This window comes from Aquarana catesbeiana, linkage group LG04 (assembly GCF_042186555.1).
Source record: "Aquarana catesbeiana isolate 2022-GZ linkage group LG04, ASM4218655v1, whole genome shotgun sequence".
In the NCBI taxonomy this organism is placed as follows: Eukaryota; Metazoa; Chordata; class Amphibia; order Anura; family Ranidae; genus Aquarana; species Aquarana catesbeiana.
This window is the reverse complement of record NC_133327.1, coordinates 93,661,842-93,688,607: the sequence shown is the minus strand read 5'-3', so window position 1 is coordinate 93,688,607 and position 26,766 is coordinate 93,661,842. Positions and strand designations below refer to the sequence as shown.

Genomic DNA, 26,766 nt, shown 5'->3' with positions numbered 1-26,766 from the left:
ACTGGGAGGTGCGTTTTTTTTTTTTTTTTTTTAACTGACCAAAAATGCACCAAGCTGGATTTTTAACACCACAATAAAAGCCCACCAGACCAGTGTGAAGACATGCATAAAATTTAAAGGGATACATTTTTCTTGAGTTTGTGTGCTAAAAAAAAAGGTGCCAATAACAGACCACAATAAATTCATATTCATTTAAATTGATATTACATTAAAAAGTCGAATACAATTATATAAAAATATAAATATTTTTTTAAAAACTAATTTTCGGTTTTCAGCCAAGTGCATCCTCAGGTTCGGCACCAAAATTTCCATTTGGTGCACCTCTAATTGATACACTACATAGCAGCTTAGGATGGATTCACACTGAGGCAGTTTTCAGGTGTTTTAGCACTAGAAATAGCGCCATTCATTTCAGTGTGACTTTTCACACTGGAGCGGTATGCTTGTGAAATGTTAGGAAGAGTCCTGCAATCAGCATCTTTGGGGCAGTTTGGGAGCGCTGTATACAGCGCCCCTAAAATGAATGGGCAGCGCTTCCAAAGAGTTTCAGAAGTGCCGCAATAGGGGCGCTTTTAACCCCTTCTTCGGCCGTTAGCAGGAGTTAAAAGTGCCCTGCTAGCGGCCAAAAAGTGCCACAAAAACGAGCTGCGCTTTAGCGCCAACGACCGGGCGCTGCAGTATGAAAGTAGCCTTAATACCATCATGGAATAATAATGATAATAATGGTCTCATGAAATCTTTCATGGTAGTGTACTTACCAAGGAGCAAAAAATTCTACCAGCCACAAACCGTCACTCTGAATAACCTCTCGGTTGAAGTTACTGGGGGTTAATTCTATAACATCATCACTGGCAGAATACACACCCCTCACCACAAGACACAGTGAGCAAAGCAATGCCCCTGTAAAGAGAAAAAACAAGAATAAGTAAGTAACAAAAACGTACAGGACATAAACATTGTGCATTATGCACAATCACACACTAGGGGCAAGTATTTAAAGTCGCCAACCCAACTGTATCTAAAACAAGTCCTCGGGGGATTGCGACAACTGGAGGGCCTTCTCTAGTACAGCCTTCCTTAACCAGGGTTCTGTGGACCCCTAATGTTGGTCTAGACTCTAGAGGTTGCCAAGTTTTCCTTGAGCAGGAGTGAATTGATCTTATATCTGATGGTGCCTGCACAGGTCTGTAACCAACAGTTCCCGGCAAAGCCATGGATTCAGTGGAGCGGTTTGTCCGGTTTCTCAGGATAGTAATCTGACATCAATGATCTTCTTCCCACCAATGCAAGAAACTGGCTTCCCTTCTTCCCACCGACCACTAATGCTCATGTAGAGGGAGCTGTTGATATTTTAAATGGGGGTTACCCAGGACCAGCAAATGATTTTAAGGGTCACTCCAAGGCAAAAAAAAAAAAAAAAAAAAAGTTGAGAAAGAATGCTCTTCAGCTGAAGGGTTTGCCACCATCCAAAATTGCCGATATTTGCCAAGTCAACCAACATTTCAGTAGACCAAGACTATTAATCTGTCAAGAAGTAGTTCCATGTTGATGTGCATTGGGCGCATTTTGAGCTTTATTTACCGAGAACAAGGGCATTCATTACGGTTCAGTTATCAATCAAAAAAAAAAAAAAAAAAAAACCAAAACAAAAGCTGGCAGGACTCCAGTAATCTGCTAAAAGCCAAATGGCTCATTATTCCATTAATTTCCACAGCATTACAACATTCAGTGGTATTTTACAGAGAACCATTTTTTACCAGTAGGGCCTCACAAGCTAAGGTCCCTAGCAGGGTCATACACATAGCTCAGGTCAGTTTTGGGTGGGAGCCTACTCTTTGCTTTGAACACCGTTTGCCTTTTTTTTTTAGAAGGAGGACAGCACCTGAACCAGATCGGGGATGTCTGCATAGTGGTCAACCCCTTCTTTCCTTAGATACAAGCACAGCCAACCCCCCCCCCCCCCCCCACACACACACACACACACACACACACACACACAATTTATGTGCAAACACTTAATGTAGAGCTATAGGCAAAAATTTATTTCCCACTCCCCATTTTGGATAAAGCAATGGAGGGTTGTAACCCCTGTCATATTTGTTTTTTTGCCATCTGTGTCCCATTGTGGCGCTTTCCCTTCACTTCCTGTCCCATAGCTAAACAGGAAGTGAGGAAAATCGCTGCAAATTAAGGGAATTTCTTGGGAACCCCAGGTCACCAGAACTAGTGTCCCCATTAGAAGATTTCCCCTCTATTACTTTTCTGGGGACAGCCCTGGTCAGGGAATCTGAGAAAGGTCTGGCACATAGATGTGCGCAGGCGCATGGTTTGTCTCAAAGAATGGCCAACAGGCATGGGTGCGGGACTCCACGGTCGCGGATGCACGCGTGCACAATTCCTCTTGGCGTCAGATGGGCTATTTAAAGAATAGAATAGTCTCCTATTCTTTGCCGACTGATCTTCAGATGTGTCCGGTACCCCGATCTGATCCTGTATGCTCTCCTAGTTGCTGACCCGGCGTGTTACTTGACCTTGGCTGTGTATCCTGTTTCTGTCTTGCTGCTCACCACTGACCCAACTCTGTTCCTGACTCTGGCCCGGTTTATGATTTGGTACCCTGCTGCCCGCCTGCTGATGACCCCGACTATTCCTGAGACTCTGCTTCTGCCTATGACCCTGGCTTCTGTTAACCTTCGGGTGCCTGCCTGGTTGTCTTCTGTTCCAGCTCTGCACACCACTGCATGCTCCATTCTCCAGAGCCCCGACAAGCTGCCAGCCTGGAATCAGGCACTCGTGTCCCTCAGCTTCCCTCGGTCTCATCCTCAGTGGGGCCAAGACAGGAGATATAAGAGGCTGACCTCATCAACTCAGTCCCCTATCAGGTACACGACAGCCCCAATTTACTATTATTTGAAAGTAAATAAAAATCCAAAACAGGTAGGGTGAATCTCCCTAACAGAAGCACAGGTAGCAATAACACATACACGCTGATAACACGTGCAAGGCTGGAACGCACGTAGCGCTACATCACATACAGGTGGAACCCCCCCCCCCGACTCCGGAGAGAGTCACACTGTTCCCATCACCTCCGCTGCACAGTGCGGTTGTTCATACAGGAGACTTTTTATAACTTATCCTGGTTTGTTTTGCCTAGCCCTTAGAGGCTTTTAATGAAGTGACCTCAACATTTGACACTATGAGGGGTCTGCTCTCTCACTCTCTTTTCTCCCTGTTGCCACTTGTAATTGGAGCATTTGCTCACTATTGCGAAGAGGATTCCTTTGGAATCTGTTGGAGGACTCACAAGGTTTTGGAGACCTTAACAAGCTTTTTTGATCTTTCTTGTTAGTGGTGGTGTTGGGGGGGGGGGGGAATCAACAACGTCCGGTGAGTGCGGACCTTAACTGTATCTTCCACGTGGCATTTATTTCTTTGAGGCCATGAGTGGAACCTTCTTTCAATTGATGCAGGAGAAGTTCCATATACTATATATTATGAATTCTGCTGCTAGACTAATACACCTCACTAACCAATCCATGACTGCTGCTCCTCTCTGCCAATCCCTTCACTGGCTTCCCCTACCCCACTGCGTAAAATTCAAAAAGCTAACCATAACCTACAAGGCCATTCACAACATTGCCCCCCCCATCTACATCACCAACCTTATCTGCAGATATCGCCCAAATCGTCCCCTCCGCTCCTCCCAGGATCTCCTGCTCTCTAGCTCCCTTGTTACCACCTCCCATGCTCGCCTTCAGGACTTCTCCAGAGCCTCTCCCATCCTCTGGAACTCCCTGCCCCAGTATTTCGATCAGCCCCTACCCTGTCCACCTTTAGGAGATCCCTGAAAACTCATTTATTCAGGGAAGCCTATCCCACAGCCACCTAACAACTGTCCCCGAGCCACCCCCATCAAATCATTCTCTGCAGCTATTACCTTTTGTACCACCACCCCCTCCCTTAGAATGTAAGCTCTATGAGCAGGGCCCTCCTGTACCTTTTGTATTGAACTGTACTGCAATTGTGTTGTCCCCCCTATACATTGAAAAGCGCTGCGTAAACTGTTGGCGCTATATAAATCGTGAATAATAATAATCTGGATGCTTATTAAAGGACTTTTGCACTTCACTATTATATTGCACTTATTCATGTTGATTTTGAGATGATGACTTTATATTTGCAAGCAGTTATATACGATTTCTGTACACACACACTTATTTTTAGTAAGGTCTAGTCTGTATAAGGAGTATTTTGCTATACATTTGTCATATATCCAGTTAGCGCTGTTCACATAGTCATTTCTCCTGTGCACCACACAGCAATAAATACTGCCAGGTGTTCTAATCCCTCTCCACTATCCAAAACTAAAAAAAGTTTTGCCTTTAGTTATACTTTAATTATGGTGTTTAGATGGATGCAGGAAAGAATAAACTTTGTGATGTTCTAAACTGTCCACCAATAGTGGCATCTCCTTCACTACCTGCCCCAAAGGCATCAAGAGGAAATAACAAAAAAGCATTCTATGTGTCTCAGTGACAATCAGGTGAATAAGGGGTGTTCACTCTTCAAAATCCATTGGATATTACTGACCAGCAGAAGTTAGGGCATTATGAATTATTGCCTAGATCAGTGGTCTTTATGCTCTCTAAAACAAAGGGCCAGTTTACTGTCCTTCTGGTTTTATGGGTACCAGACACTGGTGGGAGTGGATAACGCCCTTCTGTCAGTAGGAGTAAAGCCTAGTACACACGGGCCGAATGTCGGGAGATTCAATAGAAACCGGTCGACATTCAGGCCATGTGTATGGCAGCCGGTCTGACAGAATCCAGCTATGAAGAGCTGTCCACTTCCATCCGATCCGCTGGATGGGGAACAATGCCCATCCGTCTTTTTTAGCGGACATCCACCACACCATAGGAGCGCAATTGAAGTTACGAGCGGGTCCGCCTGAAAAACTGACAGGCAGACCTGATCGGAACGTCTGTCAGGGTTTCATGAAACTCTCGGGTTCCTCCAATGGTTGTTAGGGGTTCCTTGAGCAATGACCAATTTTTGCCTCTCAGATAAGTTCCCAGTGACACCAATTATCTTTTTAGCCATCTGTAGGGGGGAAATTCTTCCCCAAGACCACAGCATTCTTCCACTGGCCATCACACCAATGTATCACAAATTGTAGATATAGCATATTTAACAGGGGTTCCCTGAGACCGAAAGGTTTTTGCAAGGGTTCCTCGGTGTTGAAAAGGTTGAGATAGTCTATGTGAAAGGGGGCCATTCCTTGCCCTGGTAAACTACATCTCATTATAAAAGACTGGTAAATCTTATGTGGATGTACTGTCAGCATCATCTTTGGCATGTCACCCAAAGAACCTGAGATAAGCCCCCCATAAAGGCAGCGCTGCCGAAGCGCAGGCGCTACATAGCACTGCCCATTCATTTCAATATGCAGGGGCGGTGTATACACCGCTCCTCCACCACCCCAAAGACGCTGCTTGTAGGACTTCTAACATCCTGCAAACGCACCGCCCCAGTGTGAAAGCACTCGGGCGGTCAGATTGGGGCGTCGTGGTGTTTTTCAGGCGCTAAAACACCTGAAAAACACAAAAACACCTCCAGCGTGAAAGGGGTCTTAAAGAGGAACTGCAGTCTGCTTATATATATATATTTTTTTTCCTCTGTACTTGCCAAACATGCTGCAGAAATCTTGCTCCACTAAGTCTGGCTGCATCCATCTTAACTGGGCAGCTGAAGCTGCTTCCTGTTCCCCTCCTGGATTTACACACAGGGGCACACCTCCAGCTCTGCAGCTTTTAATTGTCCATCCCCCCTCCCTTCCTGGCAAACTCTCACGTGAGTGAGAAAGAGAGCTGTGCATGAGGTCATAAGCCTAGGCTTTTTACCAAACAAGAAACAGGAAGTGAGCTGTATAAAAGGGATTTGCTGGCAGAAAAAAAAAAAAAAATTAATATATATGTTTTACTATTCAAAGTTAAAACAACAAGGGGAGAACATTTAATAAATGGAAAGTTAAAAAAAATAAGACTGAAGGTCCGCTTTAAATCTAGAAATTAAATTGGTTACTATGCACAGATGCACCAGTTTTAGTAAATCTCCCCTATGGGATTTCCTCTCACTTCCTGTTTTGGCAAAGGGACGGGAAGAGAAGGCAAATCTTCACAGGGGGCACAAATCGACACAGGGGCCAAAAAATAAAATCTGTCAGGGGTCATTATCGTCCCTTACGCTATCCAAAAAAAAAAAATGGAAAAAAAATAAAGTAAAAAAAAAAGGGTGGGGGGCGCAAGGTTTTGCCTTTAGTGATGCTTTAACTTTTTGCAAAGAGTGGACTACATCTTTATGTACCCACTGTGATAACTCAAGCCTGGAATATCTGGATTCTAGGCAGGATGATGTATAAAGCAACATAGTACTTTCCTCTGTACCCTGCGGTTGATGTGTGAAGACGGCAGCCAAAGGAGCAACCGCTTCCCATATAAACCGCAGCATCGTCCAATTGGATTCCAGAGAAGACCAGACTATCGGTTCCATAATGCCTTCAAATTTCATGAATCAGAACCAAAGAGGACTCATAGATGGGCAAGAATCCCCCCCCCCCCCCCCCCGAGATCTCACTAAACACCAAATCTCAGGAGGGGAGGATCTCTTATATATATATATATATATATATATCTCTCTCACAATCACACACATACATACATATACACACACACTGTATGCAAATACAGCTATGTATTAGCAGTATGCATGATATATGTATATAATAATGATAGATATATTGCAGAGCCCCTGGTACAGTGCTGCATGGCACGTTGTGTACGATAGGTATATGTAGGGGAAGATAACACTACACACAGCCCCCTGCTCTCACCCAGTATCAGCGTTCTTCTGGCCATCCTCCCGTTGTGCTCCGGACCGCTCTATCCACCGTCTGCCTTGTTCTTCCCAAGCACCTCGGAGCTACACTCTCACCTTCCGCCGTGTCCGCCGCCTATTGGTCTCTCCCGGGGCTCCAGCATTAATATAGCCAATCAGAGTAGGCCGGGTAGCGCAGTCGCCGGTGACTCTCCCCCTGTCTTCCTCCGGGTGAGCGAGCTGGGAGTATGTGATTGGCCCACGCCAGAAGACGGGCGGAGTTTCGGGGAGGGGGCGTGGTGGTTGTGCGCTCCAGAGCAGGATTTAGTGACGTCAGGCCGGGATGGGCGTAGTATGGAGGAAAGTTAATAAGAGTTGTGTGTAAAGTTTGCTGTTATCTGATCTCCGCACACTGATAATTATTGGCTTGAGCGATATAATCCGATTTGGCTGAGCTGGTTTTTGGCATGAGTTCTGCAAACATACATATAGGGGTTTGGAATGGAGCCATAAGTGGACCCCCGCAGTGTTAACCACAGTGAGACCACACAAGGGGCTCATTTACATTGCTTCAGTGCTGTGATGCATAGCGGGCTCCATTCACTAAAGCAGATCACACGCGTTATTTAGGTGTCCGGACAAATTTCCCCCTAAATATTGCATCGGTGTTGCCAACCTACCAGATTGAAATTTACTGACACGACACCTAAAATTTACTGGCACAGCCACGTTTTTACTGGAATTTCCAAAAGTTACAACATTACAGTTCTAGGTACAAATTTTAGTATTTAAGCCACAAACAAAATGCAATTAGCATTGTGATTTAAAGGGTAAGTTCACCTTTACAGAAAACCTGTGATGTGAACTTACACTGGACCCCCCCCCCCTCCCCGGTCCTGCTTTACCAGAGTCTGGCGATCCCCCGCTGTCACCGGGACACCGCTTTACCGGACTGGGAATTTGAAATCCTCCTGCCTTTCTCTCCTTCAACGCTAACAGGACAGGCTAGACGGATTCTGATTGGTCAGCGCTGTCCCTGTGACTGTGCTGCCTCCTATCCATACACACTGAGAGGTACAATAGGAGAGAGTCCAGTGTAAGTTCACCTTACAGAATATTTGTAAAGGTGAACTTACACTTTAACCACTTCAATACAGGACACTTTCCCCTCTTCCTGCCCAGGCCAATTTTCAGCTTTCAGTGCTGTCGCTTTTTAAATGACAATTGCGCGGTCATACAACACTGTATCCAAACAAAATTTTTATCGTTCTTTCGCCCACAAATAGGGCTTTTTTTAGGTGATGTTTGATCACCACTGGGGTTTTTATTTTTTGCTAAACAAATAAAAAAAGACCGAAAATTTTGAAAAAAAAAAGTTTTTCTTTGTTTCTGTTATAATATTTTGTAAATAAGTACATTTTCTCTTTCACTGATGGGCACTGATGAGACTGCACTAACGGGCACTAATGAGGTGGCACTGATGATGGGCACTGGTAGGCAGCACTGATGGGCATTGATAGGTGGCACTCATGGGCACTGATAGGCAACACTAATGGGCACTGAAAGGCTGGACTGATGGGTGGCACTGATAAGCGGCACTGATAGGTGGTACTGATGGACACTGATAGGTGGCACTGATGGACACTGATAGGTGGCACTGATAGGCATCACTGATGAGGAGGCACAGGCAGATATTACTGATGGGCACTGATTGGCATCATTTATGGGCACTGATTGACATCCCTGGTGGTCCTCTCACAGTGACACTGACAGCAGTGTGCAGCAGCACAGATGATGATGACACCTCACTGACATGACATGTCCCCTCCTGAGTCACAATGACAGTCTCTCTCCATGCCAGGTGGTCCCTTTAAGCAGAACTCCAGCCAAATTTTTTTTCCATGCCCTTGTTTATGATCTCCTACCTTCACCAACGTTGCCATCCATGTTCTTCTGAGCTCAGTAGTTCCTCTGTAATAGGTTGCTGAAAAAACGTTATTACCTGGTGATTTCCTGTTTGTAAGACCGCTGGCTTCTATCCCTCTCCAAGCTCAGCCAGCGGTCTGACACACCCCCTTGTAGTCCTCTGAAAACGAGCAGGGAGGAAGCAGACATGTTGTGGGCGGCGGCGAGGGGGTCTGTGCAGCCCATGGAGGAAGTGTTCTCCTCTCTCCTCCTCCTCTGCTTCCTGACAGTCTCCGCCCCCCACCGCAGCACCCCCCCCTTGCTATCTCCATGCAGAACGCGGTATGTCCCACTGTGTCAGGTATAGAGGTATAATATATGAGAACAGCGCTCGCTGATGTCTCGCCCCCCCCCCCCCACCGTTATTATGATTGACAACTCATTGTGCCAATTGTGCCATTATTGGCACAGTGAGCTGTCAATCATAACAACGGTGGGGGGGGGGGGGGCGGGATATCAGCGAGCGGTGTTCTCATATACTATACCTGACACAGTGGGACATCCCCGCTATGTCATACAAGTGATTTCTGATAATAATCCCCACGCTACACTGGTGGGACTGACAAGCTGCACTGGTGGGACTGACACGAGGCACTGGTGGTTCCTGACATTCGGCTCTAGTTGTCCCTGACATTTGGCACTGGTGGTCCCTGACATTCGGCACTGGTGGTCCCTGACATTCGGCACTGGTGGTCCCTGACACGTTGCACTGGTTTGCATTTATAAGGCTGTAACCTATCATACCATGTGTTATGTATGACTTGCTGGCTGCAGAATGAGGGGTGTGATTTATGTTGAAGTGGGCGAGTTCACATTTACATGTACAAGCCTAGTGTACCTCCCACATTCACTCCCATCCCAAGTATTCATGGGAAATGTAGGCTGATTACAGTTAGAGAGAGAGAGAAGAGGATATGATGCAATCACTCTTCTAACACCTCCTACCTGCCAGAAAAGATGATGCATTTTTTGAATCACAAAACTGACTTCCTGAAAATGAATTCAGTCATATCTCTTAACCGATTCGGGACCAGCCGCCGCAACTATACTGCGGCAGGATGGCACTACTGCTGTACGTCGTAGCTGTACGTCGGCTCTTTAAGACTCTTTAGCAGGCAAATGCGCGTGCCCGCAGAGTATCGCCGGAGCTGATACGAGTGCCCGGCGGGATGGCCGCAGGGCACCCGCGATCGCTCATGACAACACAAATCCTGGTTCTCTCAGGGGAGAGGAGACAGATCGTGTGTTCATACTGAGTATGAACACCGATTGCTCTCCTCCCCCAGTCAGTCCCATCCCCCCTACAGTTAGAACACACCTAGGGAACACAGTTAATCCCTTAATCGCCCCCTAGTGTTCACCCCTTCCCTGCCAATGACATTTATACAGTAATCAGTGGCTATTTTTAGCTCTGATCGCTGTATAAATGTCACTGGTCCCAAAAAAGTGTCAAAAGTGTTCGATCTGACTGCTGCAATGTCGCAGTCACAATAAAAATCACTGATCACCGACATTACTAGTAAAAAAAAAAATAATAAAAATGCTATAAATCTATCCCCTATTTTGTAGACGCTATAACTTTTGCGCAAACCAATCAATATACGCATATTGCAAAAGCAAAATGTACAAAATATTGTGTTTTTTTTCAAAATTGTTGCTCTTTTTTTGTTTATAGCACAAAAAATAAAAACTGCAGAGGTGATCAATTACCACCAAAAGAAAGCTCTATTTGTGGGGAAAAAGGGACATCAATTTTGTTTGGGTACAATGTCACACGACTGCGCAATTGTCAGTTAAAGCAACGCGGTGCCATATCGCAAAAAATGGCCTGGTCAGGAAGGGGGTAAATTCTTCCAGGGCTGAAGTGGTTAAACTGTAAGAAATTTAACAAATGTAATAACTGTTTAGTGTTTTGTGTGTGTGTGTGTGTGTGTGTGTGTGGGGGGGGGGGGTGTACTGTTTTTTTTTTTAAATCCCAGAGTTCTGCTTTCAGTCCAAACAGCACTGACAGTTCCACTCCCAGCTTGCCTTGCTCCTGTCCCGCAGACCCGCACACGACGCTGCAGCTGCTACGTTCGGCTCCCTTGCACTATGACATCACACGACACGCTCGGGCACTGCCTCTGCCAGACCCGCCCCGCCCACTGGCGCCACCCAAACACACTGGTCTCGGGTGTCTCCGGACCAGAACTGCGCATGTGTAGATCCAAGCCAAGCATCACAGCCAGCAGTATTTAAGGAATGTAAAAATATAATAGCCAATTTTGAGTAGTCTCTGCCTTTTTGGATCAGTTCTCTCTACAGTAATGCATAGAAACCTAAATATGGAAATCACTGGGGTTGATTTACCTAAAGTATAACTAAAGTAAAAACTTTTTTTAGTTTCGGATAGAGTATAGAGAGGTTAAAACGTCTGTCAGGTTTTTATTGCTGTCTGTGCCCCCATTAGGGAGATTCACCACCTCTATTTATCCCGTTTACCATTATCGTTGAAAGTGGAATTAAAAGTAAATGCCAAATTTTGGGTTGTCCCCAAAAAGTAATAAAGGGGAAATCTTCCAATGGGGACGCAGATGGCAAAAAATGTAATTGCCTATAGTTCTACTGTAAGGAAAATGGACTGTGCAATTTGCAAGTTGCTCCATGGCTTAGTACATGAGGTAAAGCTTCACTTGTCAAAGAATATCCAATCACATGCATTAAATGCATCACTGCATTTTTTTTGCACATGATTGAATGATGGAAGTCAGCAGAGCTCCCCCTCATTTACCAAACTCTGAAGGAACTTCACTTACAAAGTGCTCAGTTCTCTGTGCCTTTAGTAAATTTACCCCATTACATGTAGTAAATCAACCCCATTAAATTTATATACAAGCATATGCATAATTTGCTGCAAAAAAACTTCCAATCTCTCCAAACATAATACAATGTACATACATATCACAATGGTCTAATCCCTTCTTAGGACATCTGTCATGTGGGAATACTTTACTTTTTCACAATTATTTTCAGAGATATCTTCTCGCAGACACCATTGTTCTTTTGAGCTATCTGTAAGAGGGTAATTTTTCCCAATGACCACAAGTGTAAGGAACATCATTCCCACTAACCATTACACTAATGTATCATGAGTTGTAGATATAGTCATTTTTAGCAGGGGTTCCCTGAGACTGAAAACATTTTTCAAGGGTTCCTCTGTGTTGAAAAGGTTGAGAAAGACTGATAAAAAGTGTAACTTTCTTTTTAATTTTGGATAGAGTAATGAAGGGTTAGAACCCCTATCCGTTTTTTCTTTGACATCTGTGTTCCATTGGGGAGATTTCCCTTCAGTTCCTATCCCATAGCCAAAACAGTAAGTGAGTGGAAATCCCTGCAAATTAAGGGAATCCCTTAGGGTCCCCTGGTTACAGAACTAGTGTCCCCGTTGGAAAATTTCCCCTCTATTACTTTTCGGGGGACAACCCAAGATTTGGGATTTTCTTTCCATTTCACTTTTAATGATAATATACAGGACAAATAGAGAGGGTGGGTAAATCTCCCTAATGAGGTGAGTACACCCCTAAGTGAAGATGTAAAAATTGGGCCCAAAGTGTCAATATTTTTTGGGCCACCATTATTTTCCAGCACTGCCTTAACACTCTTGGGCATGGAGTTCACCAGAGCTTCACAGGTTACCATTGGGTTCCTCTTCCACTCCTCGATGATGACATCACATAGCTGGTGGATTTTAGAGACCTTGCACTCCACCACCTTCCATTTTGAGGATGCCCCACAGATGCTCAATAGGGTTAAGGTCTGGAGACATGCTTGGCCAGTCCATCACCTTTCCCCTCAGCTTCATACGTCTATTTCCCAAAGACAACCCCTGGATATGACGCTGAGCACGTGTACTCAACTTCTTTGGTCGACCATGAAGAGGCCTTTTCTGAGTGGAACCTGTCCTGTTAAATCGCTGTATGGTCTTGGCCGCTGTGCTGCAGCTCAGTTTCAGGGTCTTGGCAATCTTCTTATAGCCTAGACCATCTTTATGTATGTTCTTTTTTTTTCAGATCCTCAGAGAGTTCTTTGCCATGAGGTACCATGTTGAACTTCCAGTGGCCAATATGAGAGTGAGAGTGATAACACCAAATTGAACACACCTGCTCCCCATTCACACCTGAGACCTTGTAACACTAATGAGTCACATGACACCAGGGAGGGAAAATGGCTAATTGGGCCCAATTTGGACATTTTCACTTAGGGGTGTACTCACTTTTGTTGCCAGCGGTTTAGACAGTGGTGGCCCGTCCATAGGGGGCCGCCCCCCCACACCCCCCCCCCGGCAGTCAAAAAAAAAATAAATAAAAAATCTTTTTAAACATGGCCCTTTAGAGAAAAAAAAGGAAAAAAAAGTCCTTAAGTGCACTGTGTTCAGGCGCCGGACACTATGGGAAGCGCACTATTTGAAGCGCCACGTCAATGCAATCATGAGATTGCAGACGTGGCGCGTCATTCGCGGGGTTTGGAGCTGGTTTGCGGTTCGATGCATTGCGCCAAGCAGCATCCGCTCGGCGTCCGGCCGGCTGCTTTGTTCTCAGTGTGAGAACAAAGTCACTTCCGTCACCTGGCGCGCTACAAAAAGATGGCCGCCGCCTAATCCCCTTGTGTTCAGTGGAGAGGGGAGGCCCCTCTCCACTGAACACACGGAGAAAGTGAGGAAGTAGCTGAAGAGAGAGACAGACGCGATATGAAGGAGGACAGCGCTGGGGACACACATGTAAGGAGGACAGCGCTGGGGACACACATGTAAGGAGGACAGTGCTGGGGACACACATGTAAGGAGGACTGATGGGGACCCACATGTAAGGAGGACTGATGGGGACCCACATGTAAGGAGGACTGATGGGGACACCACATGTGAGGACTGATGGGGACACAGATGTAAGGAGGGACCCCGCTGGGGACACAGATGTAAGGAGGGGCTCCACTGAGGGGACACTGATGTAAGGAGGGGCTCCGCTGATGGGGACACTGATGTAAGGAGGAACTCTGCTGATGAGGGCACAGATGTAAGAAGAGGCTCTGCTGGGGACACAAATGTAAGGAGGGACTCCGCTGATGGGGGTACAGATGTAAGGAGGGGCTCCGCTGGGGTCACTGATGTAAGGAGGGACTCCGCTGGGGACACTAATGTAAGGAGGGGACTCCGCTGGGGACACTAATGTAAGGAGGGGACTCCGCTGGGGACACTAATGTAAGGAGGGGACTCCGCTGGGGACACTGATGTAAGGAGGGGACTCCGCTGGGGACACTGATGTAAGGAGGGGACTCCGCTGGGGACACTGATGTAAGGAGGGGACTCCGCTGGGGACACTGATGTAAGGAGGGACTCCGCTGACGGGGACACAGATGTAAGGAGGGGCTCTGCTGGGGACACTGATGTAAGGAGGGACTCCACTGGGGACACAAATGTAAGGAGGGACTCCGCTGATGGGGGCACAGATGTAAGGAGGGGCTCCACTGGGGACGCAGATGTAAGGAGGGCTCCGCTGATGGGGACACTGATGTAAGGAGGAACTCTGCTGATGGGGGCACAGATGTAAGGAGGGGCTTCGCTGGGGACACTGATGTAAGGCGGGACTCCGCTGGGGACACAGACATAAGGAGGGACTCCGCTGATGGGGGCACAGATGTAAGGAGGGACCCCGCTGGGGACACAGATGTAAGGAGGGGCTCCACTGAGGGGACACTGATGTAAGGAGGGGCTCCGCTGATGGGGACACTGATGTAAGGAGGAACTCTGCTGATGAGGGCACAGATGTAAGAAGAGGCTCTGCTGGGGACACAAATGTAAGGAGGGACTCCGCTGATGGGGGTACAGATGTAAGGAGGGGCTCCGCTGGGGTCACTGATGTAAGGAGGGACTCCGCTGGGGACACTAATGTAAGGAGGGGACTCCGCTGGGGACACTGATGTAAGGAGGGGACTCCGCTGGGGACACTGATGTAAGGAGGGGACTCCGCTGGGGACACTGATGTAAGGAGGGGACTCCGCTGGGGACACTGATGTAAGGAGGGACTCCGCTGACGGGGACACAGATGTAAGGAGGGGCTCTGCTGGGGACACTGATGTAAGGAGGGACTCCACTGGGGACACAAATGTAAGGAGGGACTCCGCTGACGGGGGCACAGATGTAAGGAGGGGCTCCACTGGGGACGCAGATGTAAGGAGGGCTCCGCTGATGGGGACACTGATGTAAGGAGGAACTCTGCTGATGGGGGCACAGATGTAAGGAGGGGCTCCGCTGGGGACACTGATGTAAGGCGGGACTCCGCTGGGGACACAGACGTAAGGAGGGACTCCGCTGATGGGGGCACAGATGTAAGGAGGGGCTCCGCTGGGGACACTGATGTAAGGAGGGACTCTGCTGGGGACACTGATGTAAGGAGGGACTCCGCTGGAGACACTAATGTAAGGAGGGACTCCACTGGAGACACTAATGTAAGGAGGGACTCCGCTGATGGGGACACAGATGCAAGGAGGGACTCTGCTGGGGGCACCTGATGTAAGGAGGGGCTCCACTGGGGCACTTGATGTAAGGAGGGACTCTGCTGGGGGGACCTGATGTAAGGAGGGACTCTGCTGGGGGCACCTGATGTAAGGAGGGACTTTGCTGGGGCCACCTGATGTAAGGAGGGACTCTGCTGGGGACACCTGATGTAAAGAGGGACTCTGCTGGGGCACCTGATGTAAGGAAGGACTCTGCTGGTGGCACCTGATGAAGGAGGGAATCTGCTGGGGGCACCTGATGTAAGGAGGGACTCTGCTGGGGGCACCTGATGTAAAGAGGGACTCTGCTGGGGGCACCTGATGTAAAGAGGGACTCTGCTGGGGGCACCTGATGTAAAGAGGGACTCTGCTGGGGGCACCTGATGTAAAGAGGGACTCTGCTGGGGGCACCTGATGTAAGGAAGGACTCTGCTGGGGGCACCTGATGTAAGGACGGCTTCCGCTGGGGGCACCTGATGTAAGGACAGATTCCGCTGGGGGCACCTGATGTAAGGAGGGACTCTGCTGGGGGCACCTGATGTAAGGAGGGACTCTGCTGGGGGCACCTGATGTAAGGAGGGACTCTGCTGGGGGCACCTGATGTAAGGAGGGACTCTGCTGGGGGCACCTGATGTAAGGAGGGACTCTGCTGGGGGCACCTGATGTAAGGAGGGACTCTGCTGGGGCACCTGATGTAAGGAGGGACTCTGCTGGGGCACCTGATGTAAGGAGGGACTCTGCTGGGGCACCTGATGTAAGGAGGGACTCTGCTGGGGCACCTGATGTAAGGAGGGACTCTGCTGGGGCACCTGATGTAAGGAGGGACTCTTCTGGGGGCACCTGATGTAAGGAGGGACTCTTCTGGGGGCACCTGATGTAAGGAGGGACTCTTCTGGGAGCACCTGATGTAAGGAGGGACTTTGCTGGGGGCACCTGATGTAAAGAGGGACTCTACTGGGGGCACCTGATGTAAGGAGGGACTCTGCTGGGGGCCCCTGATGTAAAGAGGGACTCTGCTGTGGGCACCTGATGTAAGGAGGGACTGCGCTGGGATCACCTGATGTAAGGACGGACTCCGCTGGGGACACCTGATGTAAGGACGGACTCCGCTGGGGACACCTGATGTAAGGACGGACTCCGCTGGGGACACCTGATGTAAGGACAGATTCCGCTGGGGGCACCTGATGTAAGGAGGGACTCTGCTGGGGGCCCCTGATGTAAAGAGGGACTCTGCTGTGGGCACCTGATGTAAGGAGGGACTGCGCTGGGATCACCTGATGTAAGGACGGACTCCGCTGGGGACACCTGATGTAAGGACGGACTCCGCTGGGGACACCTGATGTAAGGACGGACTCCGCTGGGGACACCTGATGTAAGGACGGACTCCGCTGGGGACACCTGATGTAAGGACGGACTCCGCTGGGGACACCTGATGGCAGGCAACGTGGCAGGTGACACACTTGGGGCTCCCACTGATTCTGCATTATGGTGAGTTGAATGATTTCATTTTATATTACAATGTAATAATAGAAATAAAGCGCTTCAATCATCCTGACACCATAACAACCATGGTGTTGGGATGATTGAAGTACTAATACAGGTGTTTGGAGAATCTTTATCTGCTGATTGTTAAACTTTCTAGAATACACATATTTCTATTGTGGTGTAGGATCTGGGCCTGCTGTCCCTCCTTCTCTCCCTCCCTCTGGGAGGGGTCAAAAAGGAAGGGCGGGGTCTGGCACCCCCCCATCCTAAAACTTCACCAGCTGCCACTATACAAGCTGTACACTCACTACTTTACATTATAGCAAAGTGACATTTCTTCAGTGTTGTCACATGGAAAGATTTAATAAAATATTTACAAAAATGTGAGGGGTGTACTCATTTGTGTGAGATACTGTATGTGTGTGGACTTTAAAACTATTTTCATTCAATATTTAAAATTTATAAAGATATTTTACTTGATTGAACTTAGTTGCTTTTGATACACCACGTGTGTCATATGAAAGAAGCTTCCATTTGGCTGGTAATTTTTTCTTTTGTATTAATACATATTGCTGTAGGGACCCCACTAACTTAGTGAGTTGGCATATTTCTACGGTTCAACCCTTTCGCTGCCAGGTCCGTATGTTGTAGATGGAAATGGGCGCCAATTGCCCATCTGTGGGCCTGGAACCAACATAGCGGGTGGTGGCGGGTGGAGGAGAGGGAGAAGAGCAGACACATGTCCGCTCTGCTCCTCTTCTTGCTGCGACCCGGTAAGCGACATCTATGGCGTCACTTCCAGGTCAGCCTCTTAGTGTCCCTGGCTAACATAGCCATGGAGGGATGTATTGCAATGCAACCAGTAAGTGTTCTTAACAACCAGTAAACAACATGGTTGTTAAAGCAGAGTTCCACCCAAAAGTGGAACCTCCGCTTATTTGCCCCCCCCCCCCCCCGGTGCAAACTTTTAGGGGGGAGGAGGGAACAGAGACCTCTTTTTGACAGGTCTCCGTCCCGACTTCTGGGGGATGGTGCCATGGCACCGTCACTCGCAAGTTCTCCACCGGGCCAATTAGAAAGTGCAGCGCGCTTCGTGCATGCACAGCAGGGAACTGGCATTGAAGCCGAAAGGTTTCCCTTAGTGGAGATGGCGGCAGCACTCGACAGCCGATCCGAAAATCGGCTGGGGTGCCGAAATCGCGGGCTCCCTGGACAGGTAAGTGTCCATATATTAAAAGACTTTTATTTTTTTTTCCCCAGGCAGAACTCCACTTTAAGGAGTGGGCGGCTGCCACATCCTTAACAACTGATGAGTCATCAGAAAAATTAAGAAAAAAAAAAAATGGCGTGGGGTACCCCCCAATCCATACCAAGCCCTTTGGGTCTGGTATGGAATTTAAGGGGATTTTTTTTTTAAATGCCATGGGTTCCCCCCTAAAATCCTTATCAGACCCTTATCCAAGCATGCAGCCTGGCAGGTCATAAAAGGGGGGGGAACAAGGGAATGCCCTGACCCTCCTGTATCATATCAGGCCACATGCCGTCCACATGGGGGGGAGGGTGCTTTGAGGGTGCCCCACCTGAGCACCCCTCCAAAGCACCTTGTCCCCATGTTGATGGAAATGAAAATTAAGAATTTGTTGCGCTAAATACAGAAAAAAAATATAAACAAAAAGCAGCTAACACTAAATTGCTGGATACAATAGACGTAATATGGAGAAAAGGTGTAGTACTCAAAAACATTAAATAAAATAAAACAATATAAAGTTCATAGTTATAAGTTCATCTATGTGTGAGGAAAAGTAGAACCAATCAGACTAATAGCCACCAAGGATAAAACTTCCAATGAACGGAATCCACCATGGAAGGAACTTCTGAAGGGAAAAGAAAGCCCGTCACCTTCACCCAAAATAACTGACCCTTACCATCAGTGTATGGGTTATACACATTGAATGTAACCAGATGATAATTAAAACGATCAATCCAGATTAAAGAGCGATCCACTGCACATGCAATCCCAAAGCATCCCTCTCCCAATGGACCAGATGGCAAATCCCAGAAGCCCTTCCTCTCAACAGGATAAAATGCCAGGTATATTCCAATAGGGGAGTGGTAGCGCGAGAATCATATACATGTAAAAGGTAGAAAAGGAACGCTCATTGCGCAGACTTCTTTATAAGGGGTATTTATTGTTAGAATATAATAAAATAAACTCACATTTACTGAGAGCTAGAAAGGCAATGTGAAGCGACCAGCGCTTCTAACCAGCAAGATGGCCGCCGTGTCTCCGTCCATCCGCATCCTGCGTCACTCGTCTCTGACGTCACCCAACGTTTTGTCATCAACATGCGTCTTCAGGGGCATGTTGATGACGAAACGTTGGGTGAAGTCAGAGACGAGTGACGCAGGGTGCGGATGGATGGCCCACTGCGGCACCTACCAGTGCCACCTACCAGTACCCACAGTGCCACGTACCAGTGCCCACAGTGCCACCTATCAATGCCCACCAGTGCTGCCAATCAATGCCCATCAGTGTCTCATAATCAGTGCCAAAGATCAGTGCTGCCTATCAGTGTCACCTACCAGTGCCTACCTGTGCCCATCAGTAACACCCATCAGTGCTGCTTATCAGTGCCACTTATCAGTGCCCATCAGTGCCAACCATCAGTGCCACCCATACAGTGTCAGCTCTCAGTGCCACCTATCAGTGCCGCCTCTTCAGTGCATATCATTTAAAGTCCCAACTTCCCCCAATATTTTCTTCAGTGCTTATCAGTGCCACCTATCTGTGCCCATTTGTGCCACCTATCAGTGCCCATCAGTGCCGGCTATCAGTGCCCATCAGCACAGCCTCATCAGCGCACATCAGTGAAGGAGAAAAATTACCTGTTTTCAAAATTTTATAACAAACTATGAAACGGTTTTGTTTTTTTGTTTTTTTTTCAAATTTTTCGGTCCTTTTTGTTTTATTTAGCAAAAAATAAAAAAACCCAGCAGCAATTAAATTCCACCAAAAGAAAGCTCTATCTGTGTGAAAAAAATGATAAAAATTTCATTTGGGTAAACTGTAGCATGACCACGCAATTGTCATTCAAAGAGTGACAGCGCTGAAAGTTGAAAATTGGTCTGGGCTTGTTTTACTTATCCTGTTTGGTTTACAAGTGCCGTACTTTACTTCTAAAGATTAAACCGTTTTGTTCTAGACTATCAAAAGTCACTTCACCTTTTTCTGGTTTGTTAGACACAGATTGCTGCTTTATAAATATGTGCTGCATTTGTCAAGTTCTTTCAGCAGTTCTTTAACGCAATAATTACCGTATTTATCGGCGTATAACACGCACCCCAAGTTTAGGAGGGAATTATATGGAAAAAAATGTTTTAAGGAAAAAACTTACATTTAAATGCCCATCAATGCAGCCTTGCACAGCGTCCATCTGCATGCTTGTCCAGTGTCATTTGCAGCCTTGCAGTAATTTGCAGCCTTGCAGTCAGCAGCCTTGGTGTCATTTGCAGCCTTGCAGTCATTTGCAGCCTTGCAGTCAGCAGCCTTGGTGTCATTTGCAGCCTTGCAGTCATTTGCAGCCTTGCAGTCATTTGCAGCCTTGCAGTCAGCAGCCTTGGTGCCATTTGCAGCCTTGCAGTCAGCAGCCTTGGTGTCATTTGCAGCCTTATTAGTGTCCATTTGCAGCCTTGCAGCTTTGCCAGTGCCAATCTGAAGCTTTTCTTTGTCCTTTTGCAGCCTTGCCCAGGCTGCAGTTAAACTGCAGTGATATGTCATGGTGTCATTTGCAGCCTTGCAGTCATTTGCAACCTTGCAGTCATTTGCAGCCTTGCAGTCATTTGCAGCCTTGCAGTCAGCAGCCTTGGTGCCATTTGCAGCCTTGCAGTCAGCAGCCTTATTAGTGTCCATTTGCAGCCTTGCAGCTTTGCCAGTGCCAATCTGAAGCTTTTCTTTGTCCTTTTGCAGCCTTGCCCAGGCTGCAGTTAAACTGCAGTGACATGTCAGTGTCACTGCAGTTTGAAAATGGCGCAGCCGGCGCCGAAATACACAGAGCCAGTCCTCGGCTCTTCTCGGCGGCTCTCGTTCACTTTCGGCCACTTTCGGCTCCACTCGTAGTCCCACCCGGGATGGGCGTGACTGTGAGCAGAGCTAGCCGAACCTAGCCGAGTACACTCGGCTAGGTTCGGGCGGCGCTCGAGTGAAGCCGAAAGTGGCCAAGAAGAGCCGGCGGCGCCATTTTCAAATCGCGGTCGGCGATCGCTCCGCTCAGTCAGCGGGGGATCGCAGGGGATCGGCGTATAACACGCACCCGCGATTTTCCCCTGATTTAAAGGGGGAAAAAAGTGCGTGTTATACACCGATAAATACGGTAATTGTCATACTGCACAAAAACAAATGTCTGTTGAAATGTAGACTATTTATCTATTCACAGTTTCACTTCTTCATAGTATGACCACAAGGCAGCGAAATGCAAATGAAATAGTATTGTACTCTATTACATCATATATCATCTTTTAAAAGAAAAGTGCGGGGTTAAAAAAAACAAACAAACATGTATACTTACCTAGATGGCTGCAGCATGGATCCAATGCCCTGCAGGCTTTACACAGAGAACTGAGTGATCAAAAACAGCTGATTGCTCAGTTTTCAGTCTTCAGTGGGCCGATGACTGTCAATCACCAGCTCTCTTCACTGATCCTCCAGCACTCACTGAAGAACTGGGCTGAGGAAGGGGTGAGAGTGGCTGGCTCAGGCTCTTAGCAGTGCTCTGAGACAGACATCTGGGTGGATTCCAATATTGTTTGCAGGATCCATGCATAGCGCTAAGAGCTTTTTTCCATACTTCTCCTTTAAACTATGATGATGTCTTTTGTTCATTATAAAAAGATCAATAGTCATTTGTAAACAGCAAAATGATAGGGTCTCATTTTCCACTTTATCTCACCTGATGCATGAGGTTGGGTTACAAATCTTCACATCCTTGTACATTTAGCAATATGTGTCTTTAATGTGTATTATTGCATGTATTTTATACATCCACTAACATGCCTTAGGCCTCATACACATTAGGCTGCAAAAAACACAAATTTTGCGAGCATTTGGTGTGTTTTTTTTCAGCCTGTAAACTCACCTCTATGTTAGCCTATATGTCTATGCACACATAGGGGTTTACAGGCTTATTAGAAGAGGTGTGTTTACAGGCTAAAAAAAAATCATCCACACAAAATCGCAAGCGGGAATGAGAGTTCCCGCTACGCAAAGTGTGAATGAGACCTAAAACTACATCGCTATTATTTAATAGTGCCTAAGGTTTATATTCTATATTATTCTAATATATATATATATATATATATATATATATATATATATATATATATATATATATATATATATATATACATATATATATATATACACACAAACAGTAGTTACTGCCATGCATTGTTGCAATCTCTTTACAGAACATGTACTTAGATTAAGCTTCCACAAGGTGGTAGTGTTTTATTATAAGAAATAGTATTTATATAATTTAAAGCAGACCTTCATTCATTCTTCAACTTTCCATCTATTAAGGGGGTTGTAAACCCTCAAGGTTTTTCTCCTTAATGCATTCTATTCATTAAGGTGAAAAACCTCCTGTGATGCAACAGCCCTCCCAGAGCCCCCCTTTTACTTACCTGAACCCGGTCTTTCCAGCGACAGGGACGAGCACACCAGCTCCAGCCGGTGTCTCGGATCCTGATTGACTAGATTGATAGCAGCGCAGCCACCGGCTCCCGCTGCTGTCAATCAAATCCAATGACGCGGGAGTCGGGGAGCGAGGGTGAGTCCTGCTGTCTGTGTCAATGGACAGAGTAGCAAGACACGGGAGTGTGCCCGCACGAGTGCCCCTAGGGAGAGCTGCTCTCCAACAGGCGCTCGAGAAGAGGAGGAGCTAGGAGCGCCGCTGAGGACCCCAGAAGAGGAGGATCGGGCCACTCTGTGCAAAACCAACTGCACAGAGGAGGTAAGCATGACATGTTTTTTTTTTAAAACCAACCTTAAGTTATCCTTTAAATCTTCTGCCCTTGTTTGTTTTATCTTTGGATAGTAAAACATTTCTTTTCTGCCAGTAAATACCTTATACAGCCTACTTCCTGTTTCTTGTCTGGTCATTAGCCTAGGCTTATAACATCATGCACAGCTCTCTTTCTCACTCTCGTGAGAGTTTGCCAGGAAGGGAGGGGGGATGAGCCATAAGAGCGCCAATGAGATCTGCAGGGCTGCAGAGCTGGAGGTGTGTCTGTGTAAATCCAGGAAATGAACAGGCAGCAGCTTCAGCTGCCCACAGTAAAATGGATGCAGCCAGACTTAGTGAAGGGAAATTTCTGAAGCATATTTGGCAAGTACAGAATCACAGTATATATAAAATAATATGCAAAGTGGTTGGAAAGAAGCTTCATAATGGCAAAGGTGTTTTTATTACAGCTATACAACACAACACAGGAAGCACCTCCATGGTTAACAGAGGACAGAATTAAAATTAGACTTGAGAAACTTAACATTAATAAATCACCGGGACCAGATGGCTTGCATCCGAGGGTACTTAGGGAACTCAGTCAAGTGATGATGTGGTTGTTCCTAATTTTTACAGATAGTCTACTGACTGGAATGGTACCAGCTGATTGGAGAAAAGCCAATGTAGCACCAATATTTAAAAAGGGCCCAAAATACATCCCTGGGAATTACAGACCAGTTAGCCTAACATCAATAGTATGTAAACTCTTGGAGGGGATGATAAGGGACTATATACAAGATTTTAGTAATAAGAACTGTATCATTAGCAGGAATCAGCATGGATTCATGAAGAATCGTTCTTGCCAAACCAATCTATTAACCTTCTATGAGGAGGTGAGTTGCCATCTAGATAAAGGAAGACCCGTAGACGTGGTGTATCTGGATTTTGCAAAAGCATTTGACACAGTTCCCCATAAACGTTTACTGTACAAAATAAGGTCTGTTGGCATGGACCATAGGGTGAGTACATGGATTGAAAACTGGCTACAAGGGCAAATTCAGAGGGTGGTGATAAATGGGGAGTACTCAGAATGGTCAGGGGTGGGTCGTGGGGTTCCCCAAGGTTCTGTGCTGGGACCAATCCTATTTAATTTGTTCATAAACGACCTGGAGGATGGGATAAACAGTTCAATCTCTGTATTTGCAGACGATACTAAGCTAAGCAGGGCAATAACTTCTCCGCAGGATGTGGAAACCTTGCAAAAAGATCTGAACAAATTAATGGGGTGGGCAACTACATGGCAAATGAGGTTCAATGTAGAAAAATGTAAAATAATGCATTTGGGTGGCAAAAATATGAATGCAATCTATACACTGGGGGGGGAAGGACCTCTGGGGGAATCTAGAATGGAAAAGGACCTGGGGGTCCTAGTAGATGATAGGCTCAGCAATGGCATGCAATGCCAAGCTGCTGCTAACAAAGCAAACAGAATATTGACATGCATTAAAAAGGGGATCAACTCCAGAGATAAAACGATAATTCTCCCACTCTACAAGACTCTGGTCCGGCCGCACCTGGAGTATGCTGTCCAGTTCTGGGCAACAGTCCTCAGGAAGGATGTACTGGAAATGGAGCGAGTATAAAGAAGGGCAACAAAGCTAATAAAGGGTTTGGAGGATCTTAGTTATGAGGAAAGGTTGCGAGCACTGAACTTATTCTCTCTGGAGAAGAGACGCTTGAGAGGGGATATGATTTCAATATACAAATACCGTACTGGTGACCCCACAATAGGGATAAAACTTTTTCGCAGAAGAGAGTTTAACAAGACTCGCGGCCACTCATTAAAATTAGAAGAAAAGAGGTTTAACCTTAAACTACGTAGAGGGTTCTTTACTGTGAGAGCGGCAAGGATGTGGAATTCCCTTCCACAGGTGGTGGTCTCAGAGGGGAGCATTGATAGCTTCAAGAAACTATTAGATAAGCACCTGAATGACCGCAACATACAGGGATAGATTATGTAATACTGACACATAATCACACACATAGGTTGGACTTGATGGACTTGTGTCTTTTTTTCAACCCTCACCTACTATGTAACTATGTGAGCAGACTGCAGTTCCTCTTTAATGATTTTTTCTTGGAGGAATATGTCAAAACTATGACATTTATAAGTCCTTGTATGATTTGAGCACCTATAGGGTACACCTTGCCTTAGGGCATAATCTATACAGGGTGAACTACACAGGCATATTTTCTCTGATTGCCCTTTCTTATCTAAAATGAAATGAAGACTTTGGTGTCAAATATTGTACTGTTAGCCCCACTGTTAAATAATCTGACTGGGAGACATAAATATTTTCTTGACTTTGTATCTGGCTTAGTAAATTAATATCATTTCTTCCATATCACATTTGACCTTATTAGGATAAAGATGCAGTAATACAGATAAGCAAGGAACCATGTCTCCGTTTAAACATAATAGTGACGCCTGTTTAACCAATTGAAGACCGGCAAATTAAACCCCTTTCCTGTTCAGCCATTTTATAATTTTCATTACTAATATACTTTGACTGACAATTACTAGGCAATATTGTACCCATAGATTTTATATTGTTTTTGAGACAGAGCTTTCTTTTGGTGGTATTTAACTACCATTGGGTTGTTTATTTTTTTACTATAAAAGGAAAAAAGACCAAATGTTTGCAAAAAACAAACAGTTTTTCTTAGTATTCTGTAGATTTCTTTGGTTAAAAAATGTATATTATTTAGTCTTCTATACTGTATATATTTGAAATGTATAAACCCTGATGTTCTGACTGTTTATCTGCTTTCCTAAAACCCTACAAACACCCTAAAAATGACCCATTTTTGGAAAGTAGACACTCCAAGGTATTTAGTAAGATTTAATTGTCATTTTAACAAGTTATTTCTCACTCATGGCATAAGCATGCTTATAATTACACCATAAAACACATTCTGCTTCTCCTCCAAAGTATGGGGATGTGTGAGACTTTTTCACTGGATGCATAGAAGGACCAACAATCGAGGGTCACCTTTAGGGATGAGCCCAATGTTCGAGTCGAACGTAAGTTCGACTCAAACAACGGGTGTTCTCCTGTTCGCTGAATAGCGAACAATTTGGGGTGTTCGCGGAAAATTCGAAAGTCGCGAAACACCCTTTAAACGCCTATGAGAGAAATCAAAAGTGCTAATTTTAAAGGCTCATATGCATGGTATTGTCATAAAAATGTTTGGGGACCTGGGTCCTGCACAAAATGACATTTCTAAAGGAAAAAAAGTAATTTAAAAGTACTCGCGGCTATAATGAATTGTCGGGGCTCGGCAATACAGATAAAAGTCATTGAAGAAAATGGCATGGGATTCCCCCCAAATTCCAAACAAGGCCCTTCAGGTCTGGTATGGATATTAAGGGGAACCCTGTGCCAATTTTTTTTTTTTAAATGGCATAGGGGCCCCTCAAAATCCATACCAGACCTGATTTTAAGGGGAACCCTGCGCATAAATTAAAAAAAAAATGGCGTGGGGGTCCCCCCAAAAATCCATACCAGACCCTTATCCAAGCACGCAACCTGGCAGGCCGCAGGAAAAGAGGGAGGGACGAGAGAGCGCCCCCTCCTGAACCGTACCAGGCCACATGCCCCCAACAAGGGGAGGGTGCTTTGGGTGGTTGTGGGGGTCTGTGGGCGGGGGGGCTTATCGGAATCTGGAAGCCCCCTTTAACAAGGGGACCCCAGATCCCGTCACCCCCTGTTTGAAATGGTAATGGGTACATTGTACCCGTACCATTTCACAAAAAAAGTGTCAAAATGTTAAAAAAAAACACAAGACACACTTTGGGACAAGTCCTTTATTAAAAAATAAAAAAATAAAAATGTCCCATGGAGTCCCTTGTTAA

General features: G+C 46.2%; 1 protein-coding gene across 1 annotated transcript in view; it reads right to left on the bottom strand.

Moving 5' to 3' along the window:
* The window catches only part of PDIA6 (protein disulfide isomerase family A member 6), a 54,887-nt gene extending 47,811 nt beyond the window's left edge, over positions 1 to 7,076 (bottom strand). The window contains exons 1-2 of the mRNA XM_073625383.1: positions 6,890 to 7,076; positions 759 to 900 (exon numbers count right to left, since the gene is read on the bottom strand). Coding sequence (XP_073481484.1) covers positions 759 to 900; positions 6,890 to 6,914 — 167 coding nt within the window. The 5' untranslated portion in view covers positions 6,915 to 7,076. The remainder of the gene's footprint in view (positions 1 to 758; positions 901 to 6,889) is intronic.
* Positions 7,077 to 26,766: the final 19,690 nt, after the last annotated feature.